The sequence below is a fragment of the Cervus canadensis genome, chromosome 12 (genome assembly GCF_019320065.1).
Source record: "Cervus canadensis isolate Bull #8, Minnesota chromosome 12, ASM1932006v1, whole genome shotgun sequence".
Lineage (NCBI taxonomy): Eukaryota > Metazoa > Chordata > Mammalia > Artiodactyla > Cervidae > Cervus > Cervus canadensis.
The window spans coordinates 49535928-49556405 of record NC_057397.1 but is presented as its reverse complement, the minus strand read 5'-3'; the positions used below and the strand labels follow the sequence as shown (position 1 = coordinate 49556405).

The 20478-nt window shown below is 35.9% G+C and overlaps 1 protein-coding gene and 1 non-coding gene across 2 annotated transcripts in view; both read right to left on the bottom strand.

Annotated features, from left to right (window-relative positions):
* CSMD3 (CUB and Sushi multiple domains 3) overlaps positions 1-20478 on the bottom strand; it is a 1309925-nt gene that overhangs the window by 40794 nt on the left and 1248653 nt on the right. The window contains exons 59-62 of the mRNA XM_043483744.1: positions 19095-19271; positions 5924-6103; positions 4075-4248; positions 64-237 (exon numbers count right to left, since the gene is read on the bottom strand). Of these exons, the coding sequence (XP_043339679.1) occupies positions 64-237; positions 4075-4248; positions 5924-6103; positions 19095-19271 (705 nt within the window). The remainder of the gene's footprint in view (positions 1-63; positions 238-4074; positions 4249-5923; positions 6104-19094; positions 19272-20478) is intronic.
* On the bottom strand, positions 20214-20285 carry TRNAF-GAA. Its single transcript has one exon. It is a non-coding gene; the product is annotated as a tRNA-Phe (tRNA).

The following is a 20478-nucleotide window of genomic DNA, read 5'->3' as shown; positions in this document are numbered from 1 at the left end:
AATGTCATTACTAGCTATTAATTCAAAAATTACTGAGCACTGTCCATCTTTCATTAATATTACCTATGCAGTGAGGTGATGAACCACTCCAAGTGCCATCTGCTTGACATATTCTGGTGCTAGATCCCACTAATATGAAAGGAGAATTGCAGCTGAATGAAACCTCTGACTGGTATATAAAGCTTTTGCCGTCTCTTTTTCCTTGGGCAGGTATACCAGGATCACCACAAAATTTTGCTGTAAGTGAAAAGAGAGACAATTGTACAATGATTTAAATTCATCAGAGTTAACGGTTTAGAAAAGTAGTAAAAATAATTGGAATACTGCACTAAAGTGACATGGAATCCATGTTAATCTATCCCATTGAAAATACTTCTGGCTTTTGTCTACATGAATAAATGCTTAATATTCAACTCAGCATAATATTATTTTTTTAAAAATTTTTTCCACCTAATAGACCAGCATAACAGTTATAGATTTTTTAAAATTTTATTTTGACCAGAATCAAACCACATATTTGTACATATAGGCTACAAAATTGGAGTGTATTCTTGAAAAGGATGTGACTCACAAATAGCTCTCAGAAACAAACAACCCATAATAGTCTAGGATGTACCCTGCAGATTGCTCTGTATTTTTCAATGTATATAAAAGATGCAGGTACTTGTTTCATAGATATGTGCTCTGTTGAACACCTGGGTCACGTATCCTAGTATCCTGCTGTCTCCCTCTTCACAATATAGTGCCTGTGTGGTGGTGGTGGTGGTGGTGGGTGGTGGGATGGGTGTGAGTGTTTTTTAAAGAGAAAAGAAGGTCATTAGAATCCAAATTCATGCAAAAACAATCTCAACATTCTGCAGCCATTGAAGAGATAAACTTGACAGTAGTTCTAAGCAAACTGATTAGATGACTCCCTTCAAAACACATTTTTAAAGTACTAAAAACAGACACTATTCTAAGTAACTTTAGGTGCTTGCACTGATTGATAAACAGACTAAGGTTCCTGCACTTGTGAAGTTTATGCTTTTGTGAAGAAAGCAAACAGTAAACATAAATAAGTAAAAATGATAGCATGTGGGAAGATAATAAGTCCCATGGGGAAAAAGAGTGTGGGGGAAGGAGATCAGGACTGTATTGTGGATGTGATAGATGGTGAAGAGTAGTAGTAGATTTTAATAAGGTAGCTAGGCTATCTCTCACTGAGAAAAGTTTTGGAGGAAAAAAAAAAATCACTCCATTCATATCTCAAGACAGAACATTACAGATGGAGGAAACAGCATTGCCAAAGCCCTGTGCTGGGTCAAATCTAGCATGCTAGAGGAAGAACAAGGCCATTGAGTCTGGAGCTGAAGTGTAGTACAGGATGAGATTAGATGACTTCAGAGCCAATAGATATCCAGGCAAAGCACATATAGCATATTTTCAATTTTAAAATTGTAATAAAAAATAAATAACATGTAATTTATGATTTTAACTGTTTAAAAATTTCATTTCTATCAGTTATTTTGTAATTATTTTATAACTTACTTCTGAAGTGTTTTTCATTCATATTTCTGCTGAGTCATTCAACAAAAAACAAGGAGGAGAAATGTAACCACATAAACTTCTCAATCTTCCCCTCACATACCCCATATCATTCCATCTATTTTCTATCTTTATATTTTCATGTACTAAACCAAATAACTATCAGTGTTTGGAATAGAAACTTAAGACACAGGGTTTATTTTCAAAAGGCTTCAGTTTACATTGATACAAACTTCAGGATAAAAAGGCATAGCTTGAACAGAAATAAAGAGAAAAGATTTTCCTCTTCATTAAATACCTAAAATGAGTGAATGTGACTCTTCAATGGATAGGAGAATTGTCTCTTAAGCCAACCTTCTCTGAATTGGAATTCGTACTCTGCCATTTACTAGTAATAGACCTTGAAGTCACTCGGTCATGTCCAGCTCTTTGTGACCACATGGACTGTAGCCTGCGTGGCTCCTCTGTCCATGGGATTCTCCAAGCAAGAATACTGGAGTGGGTTGCCATTCTCTTCTCCAGAGGATCTATCTGAACCAAGGGTTGAACCTGGGTTTCCTGCATTGGTAGGCAGATTCTTTATAGTCTAAGCCACCTGGAAAGTCAACTTTAGGTAGTGCAGTAATATCAAATCTTGTTTTAATTACATAAATGTCTATTTTATTTATCCCATTCTAAATAATCACCCAAAGAGTTTTTTATTTTTTCAATTTATTTGTGGTAAAATCTTTTTAACTTTTTTTTAACCTCATTGAAATGATATATAGGCCTTTCTTGTTTTTCTCCAAGTTTTCTGTTGATATTCTTAATTGCTCTTATTAGCATTTGTAAGGCCCATTGAGAAGGCCTCAAGGAAGCTTCCGAAACCATTTTCTCTTTCAAAAAAGTTCTTAGGTTACTTTGACTTTTGTTTAATAGGAACCAACAAAACAGTTATTTACAATGAGAACACTTCGTATTTAATAACTTGTTAGTCTCTCTAAGTTTAAAAGGATCCATCATTTGGCCGCCATTTAAGAATGCAAAAAGACTTTTGATATGTCAAATATAAACAAACACATACACACTAGAACAACCTAGGAAGATACATAATAGAAAAACCTAGGAAGATCAGATAGGATGTTTACATTAAAGACCTTAAGCCAGCAAATAGAGCAGCTGGTCCCTAAGTGGCAGAGTGACCCTGGGTCTGTACAACTTGACCTCTTTCTCTGAACTCAGGTGTCATTATCTATTAAAATGTCATAACTAAACATACCTACCCAGGAGTTCTGCTATATGTATGTAAAGCAACTGGGTCAAAGTGAGCCTTATTATATTTGGATATCTATTACAATTTAAATGTCTATGGTATTTTACTAGCATTTGTGTTTTAATAGATCCCAAAATAAAACATTATGCTGAGAAACTTAAGATTTTTTCACTCATACCAAACAAACTTTACCATAAACTCAATTCTGTAATATTCTCTTGTATCTATCTATTCTGAAGTAGCTATTGAATAGTTACTACTATAGTCTCAATTAGAACACATTGGTCTATTCTTAGATGATGGTTAGCATGAATCAGAATTTAGATGTTGCATAAATTTCAGTCTAATAGATCACAACTGCTGAAGTACACTAGTTTTATCTCTCATGCTAAATAAAACTGGTTAGTATACTTTCTGCAGCAAATGTGATACGAATGATCTGACGGGCCAGCAAATGGTGGTATTCCCTGCCTAGTATTTGCAATCACTTAACAGTAAGCTCTTCAAATAAACTATCCTGTTTATGATTGGCCTTTTGAAATGAGAAATTTAAAATGTAGTTTATTTTTTCTACTTTTCAGTTACAGGTAGAGCTCTTACATTTCATTTTAAGAGATCCTTTCTTACTCCAAGGTCATTTAGGTAGTCTTATAATCTTTAAAATTTTATATTTAATTCTCTAATGAATTTGACATTGATTTGTTATTTAGTGTAAGACAAAGACTGTCTATGTGTATATATAAATGAACTACCTTATTGCATTAATTGAAATGTCCATTCTTCCCCTACTGATTTGTTCCATAATACATTAAGTATCAATATATGGTTTATACTCTCTATTCTCTTACACTGGTTTACTTTCTATGCCAGCCCCAGTGCCGTAATGTTTTAATTACCATAGCCTTCTAAGTTTAATATCTGCCAAGTATTACACTACATATTAAGGTACAAAAGTGAATGAAACAAGAATGTTTGCCTTCAAGGAACACAAACCTGAGTAGAGGACATCACCCAAAAACAAGATAAGTAAAATGTACAGTGTTTTGCACACAAAGCAGTTTGGCCTAAAATTTAGTCAGAACAGAAGGAATATAAAGGTTGGATTACATAAAAAATAGCTACATTGGTAAATACTGTTTTTAACTGAATTTTAATTATGCATGGGAAAGAGCTTAACAATCTCATTTTTGTTCTAGCAAAATCTGGAAAAAAATATATAACAGTTGTAATCTCAGTAAAGTAGCTCTAAGAGAGTGAAAGTGGAAAAATATAATTTTTAGTATGGAAATTATACTTACGTAAGCACTGTGGTACTTCCCCACTCCAGGTACCATTCCCTACACAGGTCAAAACAGCAGGGAAGGACAGTTCATAGCCTGGAGAACAGATGTAGCTGATACTAAAGCCCCAGTCAAAATTTGTTCCTTCCAACCTTCCATTAGAGATCTGGGGAGGAGTTGGGCAGGTAACAGCTGCAATTACATTAAAAATGATTAGACACAGCTGTTGAAATATCCTGGTGTTAACAGAAATAAATATCATTAGAAGAAGCATATGTGCTAATTTAACCTTTTGGAGGACAATATGGTGTGACATGTTTTATTCTCCTGGTAGTATTCCTGAAACATCCCTGGAATTAATTCCTCTAGGATGAGACTACTTCTTGGCAACATAATGTGTACTGGTTCTCAGAGATTCTCTTACAAAATAACAAGCTTCCTGACATTGAAAGAAAGGAAAAAGAGGGTGACCTCCTATCCAGTATACTGCAACTGATAAATTATTAGTTTTATATAAAATTATTTCCAGCAACCTTTAGACAGACTGAAGAGCTGTGTTTGGCTATCTACAGAGTCACACTGCAGCAAGGAGCCTGGGAGTAAATCTGTGACATTTTTGAAACACAGATCATGTATCTCATTAAAATATCTAACTTAGTCCTATTAACCACTTAGATTCATATGCTAAATATTGTAGGGCTCTAAATGAATTATAAAATTTTTAATCATTCATTTTTAAAATTAAGATGTCTTTGAGAAAAGATAGGTTGGATAAGGAGACAGAGATGAAAGGAAAAAGAGGGCCACCGATTATAAAATCTAAAAATGAGGAATGATTTTATTTTGATGACTAGCAACATATATAAATAATTTTTAGAGTTATATAATATTGTCATTATCAAAATCAATAATGTATGAAATAATTTGTAAAATATAAAATGTCTGTTTGTATATTTTCATATACAAACTGTATATTTATCATGATCTGATTAGGAAATTGTGTAATCAAGAAAAAAAGACATGCATTGGAATTATTCTTTTAGTGTTAGATTATGTCAGGGAGACATTAAACTGACAATTCACAGGTATTTAGAGATGTACCTTAATGAGAAATCTCAATGACTAAAAATCAGTATTATAAAACAATACATATTGTCTGACACTGAATGTATAGTATTTTACAAGTAATCAAAAAATCAGCAAAAAGCTTATAGAAATAGTTTCAATGGAAAACAAATAGCATAAAGTAGTAAGCCTATACCTGTATTGACTAAAATATTACTTCTAGATTGCATTCTTCAAAGAAACAGTTTTACCTTTTAAGAACAAGTAGAGTTCTATAATTCAGGCTGATTATTTTCAAATTATAGAAGTTTTTTCTCCCATCCTTGAATAACCAGGTGGATCACCAAATTAAAGTTCTATTTCATTACTACTATATTCTTTATTAAATACTCATTGATCCACATAAATGATGATGGTGACTATGTATCACAGGACATGATATATTTTTTTTTGGCAGTGCCATGTTGGTATGTGGGGTCTTAGTTCCCTGATTAGGGATTGAACCTGTGCCTCTGCATTGGAAGAGCAGAATCTTAACCACTAGTCTGCCAGGAAAGTCCCAGAACATATTTTTGCTGTATTACAGTTCATTGTCATTACTTAGAATGAGATACATTTTTGTTAAAAAATTTTAAAATCTTATATGTTTTATCTATATGGTTTAAAAGTAAAGATTTTGGTACCAGAAAAAATGATGAAATGATACAAAAAACACTATTTAAATTTGTTTTAAATATGCATATTAATACAGAAAATATATAGTGATTATCACTAATAAATATTGACAAAATCATTATCTTACCTCTACAAGTTGGCAGGACTCCACTCCATGTGCCATTAGTTGTACAAGTCCTGATTCTTGAACCATTTAATTCCATTGTATAGCCTGGCTGGCACATGTAAGAAACATTCTGTCCAACCACATAATCATCTCCATATCTCAGTCCATTGGCTGGTATACCTGGGTCTCCACAACTGATTACTATTAATATGGATTGGAAAAGCAGATGGTGAATGTGGCACGTATTTAATGGAGAGGAATAGTAAGCATATGGCATAATTAATATAAAAGTAGGTAAAATTAGTTATTATGCTCATTTTAATGATAAAACATAAGCATATTTAAACCACATACTATCAATTCCTAATTATGACCATTTACTTATTACAGATTCTATACATATGGTCCAGAAATGGTCATTTAGACTCTTAAAATGTTAATATGCTAATATATTGTATGAAACTCTGATGTGGTACCTTCTTTTAATCTGAATTAAATAATCATAGAGAAGCCATGCTATCAGGTCAAGATTTCTAACAGAATATTTTAAATTTATACTCCTATGTATGGTTACTGAAATCTCTAAATTAAGAGGCTTGCTGGACTGAGACCTTATTTTCTGCACAGTATCACTCAACTGGATATTACAATAGTTTTTAACTAAACTGACGTCAGGTACAAAAATAATAATTTTACTGAATAAATGAAAGAATGAATAAACTATAAAATGTGAATTTATCACATACTGGGTGAGATACACAGTTTGTAAGCACAATGAAAACATGAAAATGTCAGTTAGGGATAGAGAAATCAATTTCCCATTTCCACCATCTCATCATCATCCCAAGTGATAGAACAACCCCAAGGAAATTGCAACCTCCACTCTGGAACGTGCCTGCTTCCTGGATTAAGAGTTAGTAAGAGGCCTATGTCAAGTGGTTGCTATATCTGCCTTGTTATTGTCAGTCCAGGAAAGGGTAAACCACTGCCCTGCTCTGCTCTAAGACTCCATGAATACATACAACTCCAACTAGCCCCACCCATACCTGCACCAAGACCCCAATAAAAGGATGGAGAACAAGGTACAATGTGAGCATCCCTCTGATGATACATGATGGACAGACTGGCACAGGGTATCAGTGGCTCAGGGCAGGGGTGGGAGTGGGAAGGCCAGGCAAGGGCACCAGGTGGTAGGAAGCTAAGGCCTATAACATAACCTAGGAAGACAGGGAGGCAGGGAGGCAAATTGCATATGGCAGAGCAGTGGCTCAGTGGTAAAGAATTTGCTTGCTAAGCTGGAGACATGGGTTTGATTCCTGGGTCAAGAAGATCCCCTGGAGAAGGAAATGGCAACCCACTACAATATTCTTGCCTGGAGAATCCCGTGGACAGAGGAGCATGATCAGCTAAGTCCAGGAGGTCGTAAAGAGTCAGACACAACTTGGCAATTAAAAAATAACAACAAAATCTCTAAACCCTTAGCACTTGCTCCATTGTTCCAGTGGACTTCAATTATAAAACACAAATTCAAAGATTAAACCATTAGGAATTTGAGATACTGATCATCAAGTATTAAACCCCAACCATAGGAAACTTTAGAGCATGAAGTTCTGTCAATAATGCTGGTCCATAAATCTGTCCCAGATTACATATAAAATTTCTCATTTATGATGGTTTTTCCAGTAGTCATGTATGGATGTGAGAGTTGGATCATAAAGAAAGCTGAGTGCCAAAGAATTGAGGCTTTTGAACTGTGGTGTTGGAGAAGACTCTTGAGAGTCCCTTGGACTGCAAGGAAATCCAACCAGTCCATCCTAAAGGAGATCAGTCCTGGGTGTTCACTGAAGCTGAAATTCCAATACTTTGGTCACCTGATGTGAAGAACTGAAGCATTTGATGCTGGGTAAGATTGAAGGCAGGAGGAGAAGGGGACAACAGAGGATGACATGGTTGGATGGCATCACTGACTCAATGGACATGAGTTTGAGTAAACTCTGGGAGTTGGTGATGTACAGGGAGGCCTGGCATGCTGCAGTCCACGGTGTTGCAAAGAGTTGGACATGACTGAGTGACTGAACTGAACTGATGATGCCATATAAGAACTTTCAAAAAGATTGGTGACAGCATAAGAAATGCAAGCATATTTAAGTCTAAATATGGCATTTACAAACAAGCTATGTATGCGTGTGTTCATTTATGAACAAGGCTTAATAGAGATCATATATACATAAGCTTCCCTTGTAGCTCAGTTGGTAAAGAATCTGCCTGCAATGCAGGAGACCTGGGTTCGATTCCTGGGTCGGAAAGATCCCCTAGAGAAGAAAATGGCAATGAACTCCAGTATTCTTTCCTGGAGAATCCCATGGACAGAGGCACCTGGCAAGCTACAGTCCATGGGGTCACAAGAGTTGAACACGAATTAGCGACTAAACCACCAAACCACCATAAGCCATAAAAACACTTGCTGTTTTGAAAACCATTATTTGAGCACATTTGGCTAAATGCATTCTTGTGGCTAAGAGAAAAAAGAAAAGAGAAGGGTACATACTTCCTTTTCTGGAGACAAAATCAAGTAGTAAACTGGCCTTTTGGTTTTTTTTTTTTCCTTTTGAATCACTTTTCTTTTCATAAAAGGACAAATAAGCTTACCAGGTAAATCTAGGTTATACTGTCTCATTTTCATTTTTAATAATTTCTAGTATTTTAGATGTCTAGGGTTAAAGACCAAAAATAGATTAAGACAAAGAAGAATTTAATGGCAATTAAATTCTACTGTGCTTTATTAACTTACCATTAAAAATTCTGAATGCCAAGGTTTCTTTCAAATTAATCTAATCTGTTGAGCCAGAAAGTTTTAGGACCATGAATGATGATATTTAAATTACAGAACAATATTCACAACAATCCATTTGATAATCCTCAGAACCCCCAAGAGTTTCCTGAAATCACACTCATCGATGTTTCCATCTGACTCCTAATAAGAGCTCTGTGTATAGAATGATTTTTGTTCTTTTCATTATTGATGAGGAAAATATTTTTTAAAATTGTAAAACTGAGTTGGATAGAAAATCAAATCCTGCTTATTTACCAATATGTGTCAATTCTTTTTGCAGTTTTAAAATGTGTAACAGTATAAACAAGTTTGACTTCAATTTATTTTCTTTTATTTTACTTTTTTATATTTTATATATTATATGTTATTTTATATCTTTAATCTAGATTTAAAATTAAGAAGAAGAAAAGTTAAACCCAATAACAACAGATCATTATTGTTTTCTGGTCAGTACTTTGGAGACTGAATTAGAATTCTGGCAAGAAAGAACAGCTAACCCAATCGTAAGGCACATGAGCTGAGTGAGATGTAGCCACCGAAAGAGATGACAGAGGGTTTATTTTAGAGAAGCACTGAGAAAGAGTTCTGCATATCTTGGCAGCATCATGAATGGAAGGCCTGATAACAACAGCTTCAGAAAGATTTGTCTGGTGGCTTCATAACGAAGCAAAGGCCAGTCAAAGAGGCAGTTTCCAACAGCAACAATCTTTGTAAATAGCACCTGCTCCACAATCAGTTCATTCACCCCCAGCTTGTTTTCAGCAACAAAAAGAGGCTTTCAGATTTTTGTTTTTTGTTTTTTGTTTTTTTGAGGAAAAACCTTAGGATAGTGGCCTTTTAGGACTGTACCCTAAAATTCAGAGACATTAGTGCATAAGAGCAGGTTGCTGTGATTTAATGCAAGAAAATCTCTTCTAAGGTCACCAGAATCCTTGATGCACGCAGCATGAGTGTACGCATGTGCACTCATCCACACACTCACACCCCAAGAAACCCATAGAGACAGTTGTTTTGTCTATTTCCTTTAGAATTATCTAAGCCTAGTCTAGTGCATGACTCATAAGAGATTAAATACTTGTTTCAAGAGCAAATGAGTGAATGAATATGTAAGGAATAATTAAATAACTGAGATTCTCAAAAATATATAAACTTAAAGGTTTAAATTGGGTTTTGTGGGAACTTTTCTCATTAGATTCTATCATGTAATTGATGCCCATTTGATATTATTTATGATACATCTAAGTATAAACCTCTACAGCCAATATAAAATATAACTGTGGTATTTCTAGTCAATCTATGCTACTTCAAACCTACTTTCTCTTTTAGCTTCTTAAATGAGCATTATAACTCTGCCTTTTTAAATAGAATGTCAATATAACACAAATTATTTTTTACTCAGTATCTAATGAACATATTTGCATGGTAATACATATAGATCCATGTGACTTGTTTTTAATGACATGACATTCCCTTGCATGGATATACATACAACATGATTCATGTAATCAATCCCATGCGACAGTTGAGCTATCCCACCATTTTCCCACTGGTCACAAAGCAGCAGTGGATATGTTTCCTCGGGCATTATGACACATGTGCTTTGCTGGGTTTCAAGTCCAGAACAGAGTTCTCCTCTAGCACAGTGAAGTTCCAGAAAGGTGGTCAAGCCATCTCCATGGTAACACCTCTGATTCTATACCATCCCCAAATTCATAAGTCATTTTCCCTTTTTTGTATCTCAGTAAGGTAAATTTTCTTGATATTAACTTTGGCACTATTGACATTCCAAACCAATCACTCTTGGCTACTTTTTATGCATCAGGAATGTTTAACATTGATCTCTACTTGCTAGATACCAATAGCACATGCCACTCACTTGCACTATGACAGTCAAACATAGGTCCAGACACTGCCAAATGTCCCCCGGGAAGCAAAATCACCCCTAAGTGAGAGCACTGCACTGAAGGTTAGCTCTCTTCTGGAGACAAATACTCTCTTCCAACAACACGAGAGACGACACTACACATGGACATCACCAGATGGTCAATATGAAATCAGACTGATTATATTCTTTGGGACAAAAATGAAGAAGCTCTATATGGTCAGCAAAAACAAGACTGGGAGCTGACTATGGCTCAGATCATGAACTCCTCATTGCAAAATTCAGACTTAAAGAAACTAGGGAAAACAACTACCCATTCATTAAAAAGTCTTAAGAGCCAAGGCATGCTGGCATAAGGCTTTTTGAAGGATGTTGCCATCATGGCCATTATCCCTACCATAGCTTGGCCTCAGGATAAAATACAGGGAGGAAACAGAGCCACACCCATCAGCAGAAAATTGGATTAAAGATTTACTGAGCTTGATTCCAGCACAGCCAGCCCCTCCCAGCAGGAAGCATCCACAAGCCTCTTACCTGTCAGAGGACAGACAGGATGAAATCACAATCACAGAAAACTAACCAAATTGATCACAAATCACAGCCTTGTTTAACTCAATGGAACTATGAGCCGTGCCGTGTAGGGCCATCCAAGATGGAGGGGTCATGGGGAAGAGTTCTGACAAATAGTGGTCCACTGGAGAAAGGAATGGCAAACCACTTCAGTATTCTTGCCTTGAGAACCCCATGAACAGTATGAAAAGGCAAAAGATATGACACTGAAAGATGATCTCCCCAGGTTGGTAGGTGCCAAGTATGCTACTGGAGAAGAGTGGAGAAATAGCTCCAGAAAGATTGAAGAGATGTAGCCAGAGTGAAAACAATGCCCAGTTGTGGATGTGACAGGTGATCAAAGTACAGTCCAAAGTTGTAAAGAACAATATTGCATAGGAACCTGGAATGTTAGGTCCATGAATCAATGTAAATTGGAAGTGGTCAAACAGGAGATGGCAAGAGTGAGCATTGACATTTTAGGATTCAGTAAACTACATGGACCAGAAGGCATGAATTTAATTCAGAGGAGTATTAAATCTACTATAATGGCAAGAATTCCTTAGAAGAAATGAACTAGCCTTCCAAGTCAATAAAAGAGTCTGAAATGCAGTACTTGGGTGCAATCTCAAAAACAACTGAATGATTTCTGTTCATTTCCAAGGCAAACTATTCAATATCACAGTAATCCAAGTCTATGCTCCAACCATTAATGTCAAAGAAGCTGAAGCTGAACAGTTCTATGATGACCTACGAGACCTTATAGAACGAACATCAAAGAAAGATGTCCTTTTCATCCTAGGGGACTGAAATGCAAAGTTCAGTTCAGTTCAGTAGCTCAGTCATGTCCAACTCTTTGCAACTCCATGGACTACAGCAATGGCAGGGCTCCCTGTCCATCACCAATTCCCAGAGTTTACTCAAATTCATGTCTATTGAATTGGTTATGCCATCCAACCATCTCATCCTCAGTAATTTCCTTCTCCTCCTGCCTTCAATCTTACCCAGCATCAGGGTTTTTTCAAATGAGTTAGCTCTTCACATCAGGTGGCCACAGTATTGGAGTTTCAGCTTCAACATCAGTCATTCCAAGGAACATTCAGGACTGATTTCCTTTAGGATAGACTGGTTGGATCTCCTTGCAGTCCAAGGGACTCTCAAGAGTCTTCTCCAACACCACAGTTCAAAAGCATCAACTGTTCGGCCCTCAGCTTTTCTTATAGTCCAACTCTCATATCCATATATGACTACTGGAAAAACCATAGCCTTGACTAGATGGACCTTTGTTGGCAAAGAAATGTCTCTTTTTTAATATGCTGTCTAGGTTGGTCATAACTTTCCTTCCAAGGAGCAAGTGTCTTTTAATTTCATGGCTGCAATCACCATATGCAGTGATTTTGGAGCCCCCCCCCAAAAATAGTCTGCCACTGTTTCCCCATCTATTTGCCATGAAGTGATGGGACCAGATGCCATGATCCTATTTTCTGAATGTTGAGCTTTAAGCCAGCTTTTCCATTGTCCTCTTTCACTTTCATCAAGAGGCTCTTTAGTTCTTCACTTTCTGCCATAAAGGATGGGGTCATCTGCATATCTGAGGTTATTGATATTTCTCCCGGCAATCTTGATTCCAGCTCATGCTTCATCCAGCCCAGCATTTCTCATGATGTACTCTGCATATAAGTTAAATAAGCAAGGTGACAATATACAGCCTTGACATACTCCTTTTCCTATTTGGAAACAGTCTGTTGCTCCATGTCCAGTTCTAACTGTTGCTTCCTGACCTGCATGCAGATTTCTCAAGAGGCATGTCAGGTGGGCTGGTATTCCCATCTCTTGAAGAATTTTCCACAGTTTATTGTGATCCACACAGTCGAAGGCTTTGGAATAATCAACAAAGTGGAAATAGATGTTTTTCTGGAACTCTTTTGCTTTTTCGATGATCCAATGGATGTTGGCAATTTGATCTCTGGTTCCGCTGCCTTTTCTAAAACCAGCTTGAACATCTGGAAGTTCACGGTTCACATATTGTTGAAGCCTGGCTTGGAGAATTTTGAGCATTACTTTGCTAGCGTGTGAGATGAGTATAATTGTGTGGTAGTTTGAGCGTTACTTGACATTGCCTTTCTTTGGGATTGGAAAGAAAACTGACCTTTTACAGTCCTGTGACCACTGCTGAGTTTTCCAAATTTGCTGGCATATTTAGTGCAGCACTTTTACTGAATCATCTTTTAGGATTTGAAATAACTCAACTGGAATTCCATCACCTCCACTAGCTTTGTTTGTAGTGATGCTTCCCAAGGCCCACTTGACTTCATATTGCAGGATGTCTGGCTCTAGGTGAGTGAAACACCATCATGGTTATCTGGGTCACGAAGGTCTTTTTTTGTACAGTTCTTCTGTGTATTCTTGCCACCTCTACTTAACATCTTCTGCTTCTGTTAGGTCCATACCATTTCTGTCCTTTTTTGAGCTCATCTTTGCATGAAATGTTCCCTTGGTATTTCTAATTTTTTTGAAGAGATCTCTAGTCTTTCCCATTGTATTTTTGCCCTCTATTTCTTTGCACTGATCACTGAGGAAGGCTTTCTTATCTCTCCTTGCTATTCTTTGGAACTCTGCATCCATATGGGTATATCTTTCCTTTTCTCTTTTGTTTTTGGCTTCTCTTCTTTTCACAGCTATTTGTAAGGCCTCCTCAGACAGCCATTTTGCCTTTTTGCATTGTAGGAAAAGTAGGAAGTCAAGAGATACCTGGAGTCACAGGGAAGTTTGGCTTTGGAGTAGAAAATGAAGCAGGGCAAAGGCTAAGAGTTTTGCCAAGAGAATGCACTGGTTACAGGAAATACTCTCTTCCGACAACACAAATGCTAACAAACGGTAAACACTGAATGACATATTTTTATTTATGCATAAAAATAATAACAATTTGAATGAAAAGGAAAAAAAGGAAAGTTTTGTTTTGCTTAGGTGGGTTTTCCAAAAATTGGAATCAGGAATCTGGTTTAGAAATTTAGTCCAATACTTTAATTTTTTTTCATACCTAGTTTAAATCAATTCATATTTATATCCTTGTATATAGATACTATAAAAAATGCCCACAAAAGACAATTACATTAAATCAAAACTTGACAAAAAATATATTTTATTTGAACTTAGAGTTTCCTTTATCTCTAAGAAATTTAAAAATTAATTCAATGGGAAATTTTCTCCATTTATGTGGTAGAAATAATTACTCACTGGTGAGGCCTGTCAGTAATTGTTTAGTCACTAATTCGTGTCTGACTTTGTGACTCAATGGAACATAGCACGCCAGGATTCCCTGTCCTTCACTGTCTCCCAGAGTTTGCTCAAACTCATGTACATTGAGTTGGTGATGCCATCCAACCATCTCCTCCTCTGTCACCCTCTTCTCCTGCCCTCAGTTTTTCCAGCATCATGGTCTTTTCCACTGAGTCAGCTCTTCGCATCAGGTGGCCAAGTATTGGAGCTTCAGTTTCAGTATCAGGCCTTACAGGGAATATTCAGATTGATTTCCTTTAGGATTGACTGGTATGATCTCCTTGCTGTCCAAGGGACTCTCAAGAGTCTTCTGCAGCACTACAATTCAGATGCATCAATTCGTCAGCACTCAGCCATCTTTATGGTCCAGCTCTCATATCTGTACATGATTATTGTAAAACCAAAGCTTTGTCTAGATGGACCTTTGTCAGCAAAGCAATATCATACGTTTTTTTAATATGTTATCTATGTTTATCATAAGCTATTTTCCAAGAAGGAAGTGTCTTTTACTTTTGTAGCTGCAGCCAAAATCCACAGTGATTTTGTAGCCCAAGAATATAAAATCTGTTACCATTTCCACATTTTCCCCATCTATTTGCCATGAAGTATTGGAACTGGATGCCATGATTTTAGTTTATTGAATGTTGAGTTTTAAACCAGCTTTTTCACTCTCCTCTTTCACCCTCATCAAGATGCTCTTTAGTTCCTCTTTGCTTTCTGCCATTAGAGATACTGCCATATACAGTATCATCTGCATATCTGAGGTTGTTGTTATTTCTCCCAGAATCTTGATTCCAGCATGTGAGTCATCCAGCCCGGCATTTCACATGATGCACTCAGCATATAATTTAAATAAGTTGGGTGACAATTTGCAGCTTTGATGTACTCCCTTCCCAATATGGAACCAGTCGGTTGTTCCATATCCAGTTCTAACTTTTGCTTCTTGACTTGCAACCAGGTTTCTCAGAAGGGAGGTAAGGTGGTCTGATATTCTTATCTCTTTAAAAATTTTCCACAATTTGTTAAGATTCACACAGTTAAAGTTAGTAGTTAGTAAGTCAATTAAATGATTTGGTGCCTCAGTTTCCTGACCTATGCATGTGAGTCTATACCACAATCTCTTCCAGCTCTAAAGTTATACTATTCTATCAATAATAGGTTTAAATCAACTTCCATTGCGAATTAACAAGAAAGACTGAAACTCTGGTCCTAAGTTATTGATTACTGTGTATTAACATTTTCAATATCTTAAATTCTTTAATTATAAAAGTTTAATCCGTTTTAATTTTCACTGAAACTTCTCTCTGTGTTTTTTTTTGGAAGGATAATTTTAGTTCTGCCTTTGGTTTGGGGTGCTACTAGGTTTTAGCAGTTTTTTTGCCTAAATCAAAAAAGATTTAAGGAAGTAAATCAACAATTAAAATTCTCAGTTTTCAGTTTGACAGCAATATATCATTTAAAAGCTAATGCTTGAAATACCTTAGTGAACATAATACTTCTTCTTAAAGGACTTACACAAAAAAAGAGTTTATATTTTGATATGTTATTTCCTACCAGTCTGTCTTGATTAAGTGTTTTTAACTTGGTTAAAATTTTCTTAAGGAAAACAAAGACGATTCAGTAAAAAATTTAATGCAATTTCAGTCTTAAGAATTAGGATGTGTTTATTTGTTTATCTTTACTAAAATTGGCAAACACTTTAGATAAACACTTAGGTATTTACCCATGATTAAGTGAAATTGTTACTCAACATGAAAAAATGTGTTACTCAGCAGATTTCCTTTACTCTGAATGCATTCATTATTTCATTCTTTTTCATAACTGTATATTGCAAACACTTTCCCTGATGACTCAGCAGGTGGGTAAAGTATTCTCCTGCAATGCAGAAGATACAGGAGACTCGGGTACCATTTCTGGGTTGGGATGATCCCCTGGAGGAGGACGTGGCAACCCACTTCAGTATTCCTGCCTGGAGAATTCCTTTGACAGAGGAGCCTGGCAGGCTACAGTCCAAAGGGTCACAAAGAATCAGATATGACTGAATGATTAACACTTGCATATACCAGAAACATGTACCATGTTATGTATAATAAAACTACAAGCCCTTTCTACAAGTATTTTAAAATGGAGTAGAATGGTAAGTCATACGTACTAATAGCTTAAAAAAAAAAGCTCATATGAGATATTTAAGTCAGTCAATAACTATTTACTAAATTTACATATCATGTGCTAGAGGGTCAATGAGATAAAACAGCCCCGATTCTTATTGCCCTTTGAGGTTTATAGTTTAGTGGTATAAGTAATTGCCATAGAAGAGTTAAACAGTGTAGAGAGAGATCAGTTTTAGCTAAAAGGGATATGAGGAAGATGTGCCCTAAGAAGGGTTTTTTTTCCCCAAATGTGCCATTTGAGCTAATATTTCAAGGGTACTGGGTAAGAGTTTTAAAGGCTCAGGTAGGGTGGTGTAGTATGAAAACAACAAAGCCTATTTGTCCAGGGGATCTTCCCGACCCAGGGATTGAACTTATGTCATGTGCAGTGCAGGCAGATTCTTTACCGTCCGAGACACCAGGGAAGCCCTATAGTAGGAAAAGAGTAAAGCATATTTGTTAATTGTTAAATTGTTCAGTTTTACAAAAATGAAACATTTTCAAAGGAAGTGGGAGACCTTCTTTCCTTCAAGATGGAAAAACAAGGAAGTTGTTTTAAAACAACTCCTCAACCCTACCCCCCTCAAAAAAATAAAAATAAAAAATACAACTTTCATCAGGCAGCAAAGCACAGTAATCCTCTAGTGACAGGAAACAAATGAGATGAATGCTATGACTGCCTCATCTTACTGCCCAAAGATATTTTTTCAGTGGGCACAAGAAAAAGGACCCCTGAGTTTTAAAGACGGATTGGACAGAAGAGGACAAAGTAAAACTTTATGAGACGGAGTACAGGAGAGGACACACTTTCACAGAGATCTTTGGAGACCTAGGAGAAAAACTGATTAAGCCAAGACCAAACTGTCCAAAGTGAAATAAAGAACTACTTCCAAAGATGAGATATAACAGTATCTGGTACTGACACAAGGACAGGAATATTAGTTATTACTGACTCAAATCAATAACTGGAAAATATTTTGCTACTGCAGATTTGGCTGATTGTTCTAATAATGCTTATTTCAACAACCTTTGAGCCATAGTTTGTCCTTACCTTTCAAGAGACAAAAATCACACAGTATCTCAACAGCCTTGTCATCACACACAGTTTTCAAGCAAGATATTAACTATTAATACAACCAACTTTCTCCAGAATCACAAATACGACATGGCATTACTTTGATGGCATCCTCCTATGAATAGATTGTTTTCAGTCATTTATTCAGGAAGTACAAATACTCACCAAGGAGCTAAAGAAAAAAAAGTGGCAGGGAATGGATCATTGACCCACACACAGTACAAGGTCTATCTTATGTATTTCTGGAAATTACTAGATCAGCCGAGTGGATCCACTACTGACACCATCAAGAACTATTGACCTTCTTAGCACCAACATCTTTTTGAATCCTGGAAGCAGCATGCTCCTCATTTACAAATTTTACTTATGCCCATTTATTTTGATATTCACAAACTATTTTTAATGAAGGCTTCTATTTCAAAAGTATAATCTGTTCAAATTTCCATACACAAGAAACTCCATTAGTGTCCTGAGAGCCTACTTCATTCAAAGACTTTTGCAACTTCTCATAACTCCTTGAGTGAGTCTCTGAACACACACAAAATAGCTCTTCTTTCAAAAATTTCATGATTTATATGATGCTGCTGCAGTTCCTCTTAATTAATATAAGCAACCATGCTTTTCCAATGGATAGATTATTGTTGGTTAAGTAAATTCTATTTTTTTCCATAGGTAAGCATTAATTTATATATAGGAATTTTAAGTACATTAAAAATCCATCAAGTGGGTAATTTCTTTATGATGCTGAATCACTAGAGTGCTATAAGTTTTTTACATCTCAAGAGGGCAAATCTGCCACTAAAACTTCCCTAAACAGTGCAAGAACCCATAAATAATCAGTCTGCTTTTTAAAAAACCAAGTTAACAATTAATATGTGTGAGATTGGCAAAAGAAAATTTCATTTTATTTCTAGTCTTGAATGTTATATATTTAGTCTTGATTATAGGGGATAATTCATCTCTATTTTTAATATACTGTAAAATTATATTTAATAACACTGATTTCTATGATCCCTCTTTTCTCTGCCTATATAATACCTTGGAAGCTGAAATCTTAAACTCACTAGTATGCACGCGACCATAATATTACTATCATTTTAATGTGAAAGTGAAAGAGTTAGCGGCTCAGTCGTGTCTGACTCTTTGTGACCCTATGGACTAGAGCCCACTAGGCTCCATGGAATTCTTCAGGCAAGAATACTGGAGTGGGTTGCCATTCCCTTCTCCTTGGGATCTTCCCAATCCAGAGATTGAACCCAGGTCTCCTGCATTGCAGGCAGATTCCTTATGGTCTGAACCACCTATAAGTTTTCAAACTCTTGCCTGGTTTGATTAGTTATAATACAAAACACAGACATACATGTTTATACAACTACCTTTCATACGTCTAGTGATATTTCAAAAAATATTGAAAAGAAACTTACTTGTACAGTTAGGCAAAGTTCCAGACCACGTTCCATTGGCTGTGCACTGCCTAACTGAAGGTCCAGAAAGAATATATCCCTCCACGCAGGAATAAATGACTGAACTAGAAAATGTTGTGCCATCAATCCGAAAGACTTTTCCATTGGCTGTTGTCCCAGGGTTACCACACTGTACAGCTATAAAACAAAGTGGTCAAGAGTATATATAAAAATAGTGCATTCAGGAATCCTCTCATCAACAGTTAAGGAATAAATGATTGTTTCAAATTATCCAAAGAAGCTATAAAAATCCTCTAAGGATCGAAGTCTGTTTTATAAGGAGTTAAAATTCAAGATGAATTTATATTGATTTTATTAGTTTACTTACTGGGATACAAATCATAGAATAGCTTTTTTTAAAGTGATTTTTGTTAGTCATTTTGGTAAAAACTTTGCACGTAATTACTTTATGATTGTTTTTGGGTAATACAAAATCTTTCAAAGAAGGATTTTAAGAGTCTCTGCCTAAAAAGCTACTCATGTAAAAATTGGAAGATATGTAATGAGAAGCAACAAAGATTTACTACAATTATATTTGTTACAAAACAAATATAAAATATACACTTAAATATTATAAGCATCATGTTTGTTTTTATATAACTGGCTTGCATTAAAACTTTATAATCTCTATTTCTGGACCAAAGTGTACAAAAATAAACTGAATAAAACAAAGTAGGAATGACTTTCATTAAGTTTTCAATGCATCCTAAATAGCAGTCATAAACATAAATGCCTTATATAATTATTCCATATTTTGTTTAACTACTTGCCATCAATGGCATAAGTGAATTTTTTAAACATATTAAAAAAGAAGCCTATGTCAATCGCAATATCTAATTTTGTTGTAGTATAAGAAAACTTCCTAAGACTACAAATTTTAAGGCTATTTGTATGAATATAAAGTATAATTATAATTTCAGAAAGTACTACATATATCCCTTGCTACATCTTAAGGGAAGTCGCTCAGTCGTGTCCAACTCTTTGCGACCCCATGGACTGTAACCCACCAGGCTCCTCCATCCATGGAATCTTCTAGGCAAGAGTACTGGAGTGGGTTGCCATTTCCTCCTCCAGGGGATCTTCCTAACCCAGGGATCGAACCCGGGTCTCCAGCATTTCAGGCAGACGCTTTACCGTCTGAGCCACCAAGGAATCACTACGTCTTAAATACTTAATTTTGTCTGTCATTTGTAGCAGTGCTATATGTTTGTGGGTAGAGAGGAAACAAACAGTTTGCAAATAATAATTAGAGAATCTTTCATAAAGGTTAGTAATGGGATACTTTTCCATTCTGTGTGTATTCAGGATCTACTAACCAATCACCTGCTGATAAACATGAAATTCA